Source organism: Symphalangus syndactylus, chromosome 22 (assembly GCF_028878055.3).
Source record: "Symphalangus syndactylus isolate Jambi chromosome 22, NHGRI_mSymSyn1-v2.1_pri, whole genome shotgun sequence".
Taxonomy (NCBI): Eukaryota; Metazoa; Chordata; class Mammalia; order Primates; family Hylobatidae; genus Symphalangus; species Symphalangus syndactylus.
Window position 1 is genome coordinate 59,765,866 of NC_072444.2, and position 12,890 is coordinate 59,778,755.

The window sequence follows — 12,890 nt, forward strand, 5'->3', positions numbered from 1 at the left end:
AGCAAAGGCCGAGTCTTGTACAGCACTATGCTCCTAGTTCTTGGCCCACTGCCAGAAACACAGTAGGCATCAATAAGAATTTTGCATTAAAGTAGTGAATAATCTGAAAGCAAATGCTCAGGTGTAGGGGCTCTGAGAAATGTACATTTCATGTCTTCCTATGAACAAAATGGTGAGCCACTTCTGGAGCCATGTTCATTTCTTTCTGTCTCACATACCTAGAGCAATGTCTTGCCTATAATTATCTATCTGCTGATAGTTGGAAATGATATGCTGTTGATTGAAAATGTCATCATTGAATAAAATACTGATCAATTTGAATGGTTTTGCTAAATTAATTTAACCAAACTGACTTCATTGCAATGTCAAGCTAGCTAAATTCCAGAAGGGAGGCAACATAATGAAAACATCTTAGCCTGGGGGTCAGAGGACCTGAATTCCAACCTTGTGATCAAACAATGAGACCTTGAAGCAACTATTTAATTGTTTAGGGTTTATAATTCCTCATTTGAAAATAAGGGATTTGAACCAGATTGTCTCTGAGGTCCTTCCCACCCCAATGAACCTTGGATTCTAATTATACCAACCTGTATTTTGACTTTTGTTGTCTCTCTGCCCATTTCTTTTGGGGTACTTCCTCTCCGACTGAGGACAAGATTTAGGTTTTCAGGATCTGTTTCATTTGCCATTTTTTGGCAAGAGTTGTTTTCTTTCTCATCAAGAGCTAATAATTCTGCAGCTAGACAACCTAATAGTTCATCTGTCAATTCTTCATTATTTACAGAGTCCAGAATTTCTTGGGAAATTGAATTTGTGCCACTTAAGGTTTTTCTAAACATTTGATATGTGATTGACTTATTTGCTAAACTATCATGATCCAAATAATGTACCCAATATTGATATGTCTGGGAAGATGCACTTTCTTGTTTTTCTTGGAAAGAGAAATTTGTAAGTGTTTTAGACTGATCTGAAACACTATCAAACTCTAGATCATTAGTTAAAATTCGGCTGGCATTTACTTTACTAAGAGATGCTATATTCTGCTTTTCTTGCTGTACATACTTGTTAGAATTCTTCTCACTGGGCACTGCCCAGCTGTTTTCTGAAGGGATAAATGGGATCTGGTGATGTAGCTCTTCAAGTTCTTGCAGATCTCTGAGGCTTGTGGTGAGTATTTCATTGTTAGAAATGTCTCTATCACCAGCAGACTCTTCCACAGAAACTTCTTCAACAATGGATACATCTGAGACAGGAGGGAATTCATTCTTTTTCATGGACTGCTCAAGTGTCTGAGCCAAGTTCATGGGATGAATTTCATCTTTGGAAGATAGAAACTCATTTCCTGAAGACTTTATCTGCCAGTCTGGTTCTGAAATACCATCACCATTTTCAATGTCATGTAGGTTGCTATGTACAGCCTTGGAACTCTTTTCTTTAGAAATCAAGACTTTGTGCTCTTGTTTAATGCCAAATGAAGTCTTTGGGGGTTTCATATGTGTTTTTTTCTGAGAAAGTCTTGTTCTAATATTGCTCTTCCTCTCACTGCGTGAAGATCGACATTTATTGGTGATACATCTGCCTGATGGAGCCGAACATATCTCATGGTAATATTTGTTTTCATCCATTTCAGTCTCTCGCATATGACAATAAACAGGGGTCCCAAACATTTCATAGATTCCAGGTCCATTAGCAGTTGAATTGATTTCGTTGAACATATCACTATACTTAAGATCTAGGTAATTTAGTCTTGGCTCTGTCGGTTGAACAGAGAGAGGAACACATGACTTTTGTATTCCTGGATTTTTACAGATGCAAGGAAATGATTGCTTTTTGGGTTTCTGAGTCTGGTGAGTTGATTGCTTCTTTGCTATCTGTGGCATTTTCTTTTGAAACCTGGGCAATTGCCAAGGCCTGGGGTCAACAAGTCCCAAAGCCGGGAAAATTTGTGTTTTTCTGCTGGTTTTATGCATGGTAGGCTTAACGGGACCTTCAGTAGAAATCACGAAATTCTGAGGTGTCTTCTTACTTGTCTTGGTCTTTGAATCCAACTTGCTCCTATGGGAATTCATCTTATGCTTTTCATTTTCTTGGTGTACAGGTATGTTGACACTATGGTTGTTATGAATGGTTCCCTTTCTTTTTTGGAGGCTTGGTTTGGCTATCACTGGTTCCTTGGGGCTTCCATCCACAGGGAAGGTGATGTGGATAAGAGGCACCATCCCATTCATTTCTGGTTTGGCTCTTTCTGCTATTGATATTTTTAAGTTTGTCTCCATGCTGCTATGACCTTCTGGGAGTTTATCAATGGGGTCATCAAAGACTACACTGGACAAGCATTTAAGTACAGTACACTCTTCTGAAATATTGTTTAGTTCCATTGCTTCATTTTTATGTAATGAAGCTCTTTTTGAAGCAGCTTTATTATTTCTCATCTCTTCATCCTGGCTTGGAGTTACTTCTGAATGCTGGGTTTCTTGGAACTTGCTTGGAATGGTACATACTATTTCTGGATCTTGTTCATAGTTTTTGGCTACTGAACTCTCATTCTTTCTTGATGAAAGATATTGAGAGTTCTCTTCTTCAGGTTTTCGCGTTTTACTGCCATGGCAGTCAATATCCTCTTCCCTATCTGCAGGAATATTGTCTTCCTTCAAATTCTCAAAAGACACCAAAGACTGCCCTTTTTCAAAGTGAGTGATTTCAATTTTGTTACATTCTTCCATTTCCTTGGATTTCCAGTTCTCCTCCATCTCCAGGCATTGTCTGTGACGGTTAGTCTTAGGAAAAGAGCACATGTTTCTTGACCAAATGAAGCCATCAGAAGACCTGAGAGTCGGATCCATCAACAACTTAACTAGCGCTCCCGGAGGCTTGTTTGATGGGCTAAGCTCATCAGAATGACGAACAGAGACTGAGAGCTTAGGCACAAAAGATGTGAGGCTTGGAATGTTTCTTTCTTTTTCTTTTGGAAACTTGTGATTTTGGGGGATAGTAAGGACACCAGATCGCGTGGGCAAGAGTGACAGTGGTGGCAGAAGGAACTAAAAGGAAGACAGAAAAAGCTATGAATGCAGAAACATATATAAATATCACGCTAACTCGTTTAAAGTAGTCTAAAGAGATTATAATATCCTCTTAAGGAAGGCTTTTAAAGTTCAAAGCTATCCTGGAGATCACAATTCTTTTTTTTCTTCTTGAGACAAGATCTTGCTCTGTCACCCAGGCTGGGGTGCAGTGACGTAATCACAGCTCACTGCAGTCTTGACTTCCTGGGCTCAAGCGATCCTCCCACCTCAGCCTCCCGAGTAGCTGGGACTATAGGCATGTGCCACTATGCTCGGCTAATGTTTAAATTTTAGTAGAGACGAGGTCTCTCTGTGTTGCCCAGGCTGGTCTCAAACTCCTGGCCTCAAGCAATCCTCCCACTTCTGCCTCCCAAAATGCTGGAATTACAGGCATGAGCCACTATGCCTGGAAGGATCACGATTTTTAAAACTAAAACCTCATTCCCAATATTTTTTTTAGAACCAATTTAAAACAACGCGTTTTAAAACCAGGATTATTATAGATGTAAATATTCATGGTTATATATTTTTAAATGAAGGCCCTATAATGTAAATGGTAAAAATTTAAGATAAGAAGCATTTTATTTCTCTTCTTTTTTCTTTTTACTTTCCATAGAATTGATTTAAGATTTTTGAAATCCCACTGAGAACAGTTTAAAATTGCTGTTAAAATACCTCAAAAATTATCAGTTATTGACTAACTCAGAATTCGTATCTGAAACACAACTACTCACCATCGTTTTGCTGAATTAGTTTGTGAATGAAATGTACAAAATTTCATTTTTGTGGATGACAGGAAAATGGATGGCTTTCCTTTCTCCTTTGCCCTCTAGTCTCAAACTAAGCTAGTTTTTATTATCATCCTGTAGAGGTCAGTGTAACCCAATGTATAATATTAAACTTTGTGGGCAGTAAGCTATAAACTCCTTAACTTTATGCTTCTTTTCTTTTTTTTTTTTTTTTTTTTTTTTTTTTTTTTTTTTTTTTTGAGACGGAGTCTTGCTCTGTCGCCCAGGCTGGAGTGCAGTGGCCCAATCTCGGCTCACTGCAAGCTCCGCCTCCCGGGTTCACGCCATTCTCCTGCCTCAGCCTCTCCGAGTAGCTGGGACTACAGGCGCCCGCCACCACGCCCGGCTAATTTTTTGTATTTTTAGTAGAGACGGGGTTTCACCGTGGTCTCGATCTCCTGACCTCGTGATCCGCCCGCCTCGGCCTCCCAAAGTGCTGGGATTACAAGCGTGAGCCACCGCGCCCGGCCAACTTTATGCTTCTTTTCATTGTGGTCTTTTCCTGTGTATACAGATTCAATACCTATTTATATCACAATGTTTATAGGCATGGGTCATGGGTAGTAATTGAGAAATATATGTTTAATTTTCATTCTATTGCCACCTGTGTGTAAGAAGGAAGGAAATGGAACCTGACTCTAGAAACTTAGGCATTAAAAGTAGATGAGATGTAGTGTAGGCCCCAGTTTTACTGTCTAGATGATTTTCCCCATTTCTCAAAAATGACTTAGGAAATAAAGGCAGATTCACCCAGTGCTTAACCATCTGCCTAGTAATGGACATTACAATTTTTTAGGTCAATAAACTCCTTTTTACAATGCTAAGCAGTACCTATGTATAAGTATTTCTCCAAGGCTCATAGGGAAAGAAGGGTCAGGTAGTTGAGAAACTAAGAACTGCAAATATCTTTCCAAAAAATTATAAATTAGACAGCTAGGAAAATCTTTCCACCACTGGGGGAAAAAGAATTGCCTAATTTCTAAATAGGTTGAAAGAAGACAAATTAAAATATGTCTGGCCAGGCGCAGTGGCTCACACCTGTAATCCCAGCACTTTGGGAGGCCGAGGCAGTCAGATCACTCAAGGTCAGGAGTTCGAGACCCACTTAACCAACATGGTGAAACCCCAACTCTACTAAAAATACAAAAATTAGCTGGGCGTTGTGGCAGGTGCCTGTCATCCCAGCTACTTGGGAGGCTGAGGCAGGAGAAACGCTTGAACCCAGTAGGTGGTGGTTGCAGTGAGCCGAGATTGCGCCACTGCACTCCACTCCAGCCTGGGCAACAGAGTGAGACTCTGTCTCAAAAAAAAAAAAATGTCTAAGGGAGCTACTCAGCTCATTATGTAGAGAACAGAAACACTCCAGAAAAGCACTGCACATGGCAAGGCATAATTTTCCCAGGATGATTTGCTACTTTAGGAACTATATGTGAGTTGTTGTTTTTCCAAGAAATACAGTTGACCCTTGAACAACACAGCTTTAAACTGCGCAAGTCCACTTATATGTGGATTTTCTTCCTCCTCCGCTACCTGTGAGACAGCATGACCACGCCCTCCTGTTCCTCCTCCTCCTCAGCCTATTCAACGTGAAGACAATGAGGATGAAGACCTTTATGGTGATCCACTTCCACTTAATGAAGAGTAAATATATTTTCTCTTCCTTATGATTTTCTTTTTTTGTTTGTTTGTTTGTTTTGTTTTTGAGATGGAATCTTGCTCTGTTGCCAGGCTGGAGTCCGGTGGCATGATGTCAGGTCACTGCAACCTCCGCCTTCCAGGTTCAAGCAATTCTCCTGCCTCAGCCTCCCGAGTAGCTGAGTAGCTGGGACTAGAGGCACCCGCCACCATGCTCAGCTAATGTTTTGTATTTCTAGTAGAGACGGAGTTTCACCATGTTGGCCAGGTTGGTTTCGATCTCTTGACCTCGTGAACCACCTGCCTTGGCCTCCCAAAGTGCTGGGACTACAGGCGTGAGCCACGACACCTGGCCCCTTATAATTTTCTTAATAACATTTTATTTTCTTGGTTTTATTGTAAGAATACAGCATATAATACATATAACACAAAATGTGTGTTAATCAACTGTTTATGTTATCTATAAGGCTCTGGTCAACAGTAGGCTACTGCAGCCAGGTGCGGTGGCTGACATCTGTAACCCTAGCACTTTGGGAGGCTAAGGGGGAGTATTGCTTGAGGCCAGCAGTTCAAGACCAACGTGGCCAACATAGAGAGACCCTGTCTCTAAACAAAACGAAACAGAACACCCAGCACTTTGGGAGGCCTAGGCAGGCGGATCACGAGGTGAGGAGATCGAGACCATCCTGGCTGACACGGAGAAACCCCGTCTCTACTAAAAATACAAAAAAGCCGGGCATAGTGGCGGGCGCCTGTAATCCCAGCTACTCGGGAGGCTGAGGCAGGAGAATGGCGTGAACCCGGGAGGCGGAGCTTGCAGTGAGCCGAGATTGTGCCATTGCACTCTAGCCTGGGTGACAGAGCGAGACTCTGTCTCAAAAAAACAAAACAAAACAACCGGTAGGCTATTAGTAGCTAAGTTTTGGGGGAATCAAAGCTTATGTGTGGATTTTTGACTGTGTTGGGGACATCAGTGACCCTACCCCCTGCATTGTTGAAGGGTCAACTGTAATTGCTGAGGATTTGGTTCTAAATTAGTTGATAGAGTTTTTTGGTTTTAATTCTCAAGTCAAAAATGCTAGCACTAATCTTACCTTGATGCTTCGGCCACTGTACTTCATATGAGAGGTCGAAAACTCTACAACAAGAAAAAAAATAACTGGATATTCTTAGTAGTAGAGAGAAAACAGTCTCCAGCCAGAGTCTGGGGACGGAGTAATACAGATGCTAAGGGGTCTGAGGAAAAGTTGTAGAAATTGGAGGCTTCCCCTGTGGAATTCACACAGAGGTGGAATCATTACACAAAACTTCAGGCTGCTGCCACTAGCAGGGGTTGCTGTTTTATATTTATATCTCTAATTCTGACAGAAAACCTGAGATCTCTGGACCAGAGAGCAGGCCATTTATCACTCACAGAACATTGTAATGCCAGTTCCCCACAACCCAGTTCCTCACAGGGCGACATGATGAGAGCCGGGTGTTGACCTGCGCAGCTGGCAGAGCTGCATCACAGGAGGGAGCCCTGGAATGATGAGACTCAGGGGGTGTATTGGGTGGGTGGCACTTTAGCTCATCTTTCCCTCCAGAGAAAGAGATAACTTTACTATGAATTGTAAGCAAATGCCTCCAGGAGAAAGGTGACGCTATGTTTTATTACCCTAGAATATAAGCAAACAGCTTTTGGGAAAATCAGTCTCTGAATTTCTCTGGAGCAATACACTAACTTCGGAGGCGTTTTTGCCATTCAGTCATCTTTTAACTTAGTTTCCTAGTGTTTTTTGCTTAGAAAGCCTGAACGGTGCAGAAATGTGAAAATATTCTTGTATAAGTGTCTCCCAACAGTTGTTTAAACTAGATCGACCATAAACTCTGAAAGGTGAGTGTGAGGAAGACTCACCTAGGGAACAAGATGGGACTTACTAGGTAGTATAAAACCTAGAAGTTGTTCTCTTCTTACCAAAAAGTCAGAATGATCCCCAAAACCCCATGAACCACCACCACCACCACTTCTGCATAGTTTGGACTTTCTAAAGCTGAAGCCAAAAGCTCCAGTGTCTCCAAGGTCAAAACAGGTCACCGAAATGGATGATGTGGGACAGGAAGGCACAGCAGTAAATCGAGATCATATGCCCAAGTAAAAGGGCATCATTACCCAGCTCTCAGATGTTATCCAACCCAGATGGATAATCTAGCCCTGCTAGATCTTCCAAAAGAAGCCAGAGAGCTGCAGATTTTTTTTTTTTTTTTTTTTTTTTTTTGAGACAGGGTCTTGCTCTGTCGCCCAGGCTGCAGTATAGTGGCATGATCTCAGCTCACTGCAACATCCACCTCCTGGGTTCAAGCAATTCTCCTGCCTCAGCCTCCCGAGAAGCTGGGATTACAGGCGCCTGCCACCATGCCCGGCTAATTTTTCGTATTTTTTTTAGTAGAGATGGGCTTTCACTATGTTGGCTAGGCTGGCCTCGAACACTTGATCTCGTGATCCACCGGCCTCGGCCTCCCAAAGTGCTGGGATTACAGGTGTGAGCCACTGCGCCCGGCCCAAGCTGCAGGTTTTATGTGAAATCTCCTTCCCCCACCCTTGCTTATTTATTTAAAATTTTTATATTTTTAATTTTTTTTATAGACAGGGTCTTACTATATTGCCCAGGCTGGTCTCAAACTCCTAGACTCAAACAATCCTCCTTCCTTAGCTTCCCAAAGTTCTGGGATTCCAGGTGTGAGCCACTGGGCCTGGCCTCTCCTCCTTTGTTTTTCAATTTTTTGAGGGTCAAACAAATGTCTGTAGGTCCATTTCAGACTCAGGCTGTCATTCTGAAGTTTCACACAGAGAGAAAAAGACTTCTCTAAGATTTAACACAGTAGAAAAGCCAATCCCAGATGAAAAACAAGTCACCTAAGAAGAGGACCCCAACAGGCAACAGGACGGGGCATAGGCATTCCCCTTGGACAGAGCTGGCCATGGCACCCCCCCTTCATTCGTAATGCATTTACTCAACAATTATTTACTGAGTGCCTACTGAGTGGCCAGCACTGTCCCAGAAGATGGCAATTTATAGTTGTGAGCAGGAAAGACAGATCTTTGCTCTTTGCTCCCAGAGGTTGCATTGTAGAGGTTGAGATTTTCTATTGAAAAGATGTTAGAAGTTAATCTAGAAATACAACTGAATATAATTTATAGCTGGGTACATATGGATAGCATCCTGAATTTTTAAAAAAACGCTTTCAAGTATTCTTATAAATATTTGAATAGGTATTATCCAGTATTGGTCAGGAATTATGTGGGGTAAAGACTTTTGGTGGGAATGTAGAGGCAAGATCTTTCTGGTAGGTAATTTGATAACATGTGTCAAAGCCTTTTAAAAATGTGTGGAGACCAGCCTGAGCAACATAGCGAGACCCCATCTCTACAAAAAACGTTAAAAGTAGCCAGGTGTGGTGGCATGCACCTGCACTCTCAGCTGCTCAGGAGGCCGTGGTGGAGGATCACTTAAGCCTGGGATACCGAGGCTGCAGTGGGCCATGTTTGCACCACTGCACTCCAGCGTGGGCGACAGAGCGAGACCCTATCTCCAAAAAAGTAAATAAAATAAAATAAAATAAGTACACAGTTTCAATTAAAAATGGCAGATTGAATGTACAAGCTTTTCTCCAATCCCTCCACAAATCACACTAAAATCACAGTAAAGGAATTAAAAAACGTGTAAATAAGGACAAAAAAATAAAAACACCCAAATGATAAAACAACAGATGAGCAATATCAACATTTTGGACAGAGAAAACTATATGGACGAGTAATAACTGATTGAGTTGTCAGCTTTCTGTGTTCTGCCCAGTGCTTGCAAGGGGAGAGCCCAACCAGAAATAAGAATCTCGGCAAGGAATGGGAACCGAAGGTACCTTTGAAGACAGGGATGCAGGCAAGATGGAAACGAGAGGGTGCTCATAAGTCTGTGCTGGAGTAAGTCCTGGATTCCCTGCCCTGTCCACTATGAGGAGTTTCTCTTCTCCTTTCCTGGCAGACGGCTGGAAGTTTACTCCTTGGAGGGCTTGAAACAAAGATGCTAAGGAGCTGGGTATGGCTGAGAGCAGAAATGGGGTTCTGGAGTGAAAATATGAGGATTAAGGAAGGGTCTACACACTGAAATTTGAACCCCATTCAGTGCCAAGAACGTTGCCTCTAGTCTCATAACCTACAGACAGGCACTTGGATTATCCCTCTGGGGAAAACTAGCCAAGAGAAAAGGTCCATCGATCTATACAAGCTGACACTTGTGAATCCCTCTACCAATCGTCCAGTTCTCCACCTATTCAACTACTTTGAGGCCCATTCAACAAGCTCATTCAAACATACAGAACTTTTTAGTGAAACCCTTTTAGATACAAATAGACAAGATTCAACTGATATGTGAGGAAATGCTCCAATATGAAAATACAGAAAACAGATCAAACTGAAAGAAAGAAAGGAGCGCAGAAGAATTAGAAACAACAAACAAACAACTCTATCATTCATATTCTCCGTGTACCCTTTCTCAAGAAGCTGCTGGGAAATATGCCCTAGTAAATGAGGATTAAGTAAAGCAAGGAAGCCAGGTAAGGTGGCTCAAGCCTGTAATCCCAATACTTTGGGAGGCTGAGGTGGGTGGATCACTTGAGCCCAGGAGTTCAAGACCAGCCTGGGCAATATAGTGAGACTCCATCGCTAAAAAAGAAATTTTTTTTAAAGTAGCTGGGCCTGGTACTGCATCCCTGTAGTCCCAGCTACTCAGGAGGCTGAAGAGGGAGAATGGCTTCAGCCCAGAAGACAGAGGTTGCAGTGAGCTGAGATCGTGCCATTGCACTCCAAGCATGGGTGACAGAGTCAGACTCTGTCTCAAAAAAAAAAAAAAAAGTAAGGAAAGGAAGATTAAGCCACATATCCAGTACACAGGGATTCAACACAGCAAGGAGGCAAGGGAATTCCCAGGATGACACGAAGGGAATCTCAGATGGGTGGCTGGGCAGTAGATCCAGACAGCAGGTGGTACAGAGTAAAACTGGAGGCCAGGAGGGTCCAGGAGCAATGTCTCCAAAAATAAAAGGAACCAATGGATTGCCTGATATCTAATCACCTGTATTGAGATTTGTTTTATAGGTGCAATACACAGGATGGGATGAATTAGTAACAGATATACAAAAAGTAAGCAAATGAAGAAATGAAGTGGTTATTACTAATGCTGAGATAAATACAATGTCTAAAAGGAGAGGAAATGTAATCAACACACTATGGGGCTCAGCTGCAAATAATATTTTACCTAGTCATAATAACAGAGACAATGAATATTGATTTTTAAAAAATAGACACAAAGATTGGGAAAATTGGGCATTGCTTGTGTGTCAGGCAAGTAATGTAAAAGTAATAAGTCTTAATAGATAACTGAACAATCAATAAATACCATTCTAAACATGATATTTAGCAATATGAAAGTACACACTAGAAGAAAGTCTTGTACTAGTTGTACTTTTTTTTTTTTGTTTTAAGAGATAAGGTCTGTCACCCAGGCTGGAGTGCAACGGACTAATCATCATTCACTGCAGCCTTGGCCTCCTGGAATCAAGCAATCCTCCCACCTCAGCCTCCTGAGTAGCTGAGCCTATAGGTGTGCACCACCACAGCCACCTAATTTTTAAAATTTATTTTTACATATGTACTTTTTTTAGAGGTGGAGTCTGCCTATGTTGCCCAGGCTGGTCTCAAACTCCTGGCCTCAAGCAGTGCTCCTGCCTCAGCCTCCCAAAGTGCTAGGGTTACAGGCATATGCCTGTGCACAGCTAGTACTTCTTATTTCTTTTTTTTTTTTTTTTTTTTGAGACTTCAAGTGATCTGCCTGCCTTAGCCTCCCAAAGTGCTGCCCTGGACCTGATTATTGTTATTATTAATTAAAAGTCCATTTGTAATGACTATGTGCCAGGTATGATGTCAAGTGCTTGGAAGTTGAATGATTCTTGCTTTTGTAATCTGGTAAAGATGAACACATAAACGAATAGTGACAATTATGCTTGATTAGTGCTATGTTGTAGGTAAGATCAGGATCCTATAGCAGAACAAAGAAATGGCAACTCATCCAGTCGTGGAAAGTTCAGGAAGACTTTCCACAGGAAGGGGTTTCTAAGACAAAACCTGAAGGATGGCATAAGCTCCAGCAGAAAGAACAGTAGGTGCAAGTATTCACATGCATGTTTAGGGAATAGAGGGCATTTAGTGTGCTAAAGTTTATCATGCTGCTAAGGAAGAGTGGTAAGACATGAGGCTGAAAGAGACTGTTGAAGCTGAACACGGTGGCTCACGTCTGTAATCCCAGCACTTTGGGAGGCCAAGATGGGAGGATCACTTTAGCCCAGGAGTTCAGTAACAGCCTGGGCAACACGGTGAAACCCCATCTGTACCAAAAAACAAACAAACAAACAAACAAAATTAGCCAGGCGTGGTGGCATGCACCTGTAGTCCCAGCTACCCAAGAGGCTGAGGTGGGAGTATCACTTGAGCCCAGGAGGCAGAGGTTGCAGTGAGCCAAGATCATGCCACTGCACTCCAGCCTGGGCAACACAGCCAGAACATGTCTCGAATAAACAAACAAACAAACAAAAAACCAAAAAAACGCTATCAAGATTTGGGAACTAACTTTGTAAATTTCAAGGAACAAGAGTCTAGGTCCACTTCACAGACCAGATTTCTTATGAACTGTTTTACATACAGCCCATCAAAACACTGCTTCACCATTATGCCAAATGAAACACAGACACAGGACAAATATTGCATGATTCCATTTCTATAAAAGACCTAGAATGGTCAAATTCATATTGAGACAGAAAATAGAATAGTGGTTGCCAGAGGCTTTGGGAGAGTGGGAAATAGAGAGTTATTGTTTAATGGGCACAGTTTCAGTTTTGCAAGAAGAAAATATTCTGGGGATGAATAGTTGTGATGGTCACACAACAATGTGAATGTACTTAAATGCCACTGAACTGTACACCTGAAAATGATTAAAATGGTCAATTTTATGTTACACACATTTTAGCATAATAAAATAAAAAAAAATTTAGGCCAGGTGTGGTGGCTCACACCTGTAATCCCAGCACTGTGGGAGGCCAAGGTGGGAGGATCACGAGGTCAAGAGATGAAGACCATCCTGGCCAACATGGTGAAACCCCGTCTCTACTAAAAATACAAAAATTAGCTGGGTGTGGTGGCATGTGCCTGTAGTCCCAGCTACTTGGGAGGCTGAGGCATGAGAATTGCTTGAACCCAAGAGGCAGAGGTTGCAGTGAGCTGAGATTGCGCCTGGCGACAGAGCGAGACTCCGTCTCAAAAACAAAAAACAAAAAACAGAAACAAAAAAAATTTAAGCACTGCTTCACTTAA

The 12,890-nt window shown here is 42.0% G+C and overlaps 1 protein-coding gene across 6 annotated transcripts in view; it reads right to left on the reverse strand.

The window, feature by feature from the left end:
- The window catches only part of MAP3K19 (mitogen-activated protein kinase kinase kinase 19), a 53,084-nt gene that overhangs the window by 12,165 nt on the left and 28,029 nt on the right, over nucleotides 1–12,890 (reverse strand). For 3 of the 6 annotated variants that reach the window (XM_055261984.1, XM_055261981.2, XM_055261985.2), the window contains 2 exons: nucleotides 6,583–6,626; nucleotides 588–3,041 (listed from right to left, as the gene is read on the reverse strand). In XM_055261984.1, the coding sequence (XP_055117959.1) occupies nucleotides 588–3,041; nucleotides 6,583–6,626 (2,498 nt within the window). The remainder of the gene's footprint in view (nucleotides 1–587; nucleotides 3,042–6,582; nucleotides 6,627–12,890) is intronic. The other 3 variants (XM_055261988.1, XM_055261987.1, XM_055261986.1) reach the window with 1 other exon arrangement.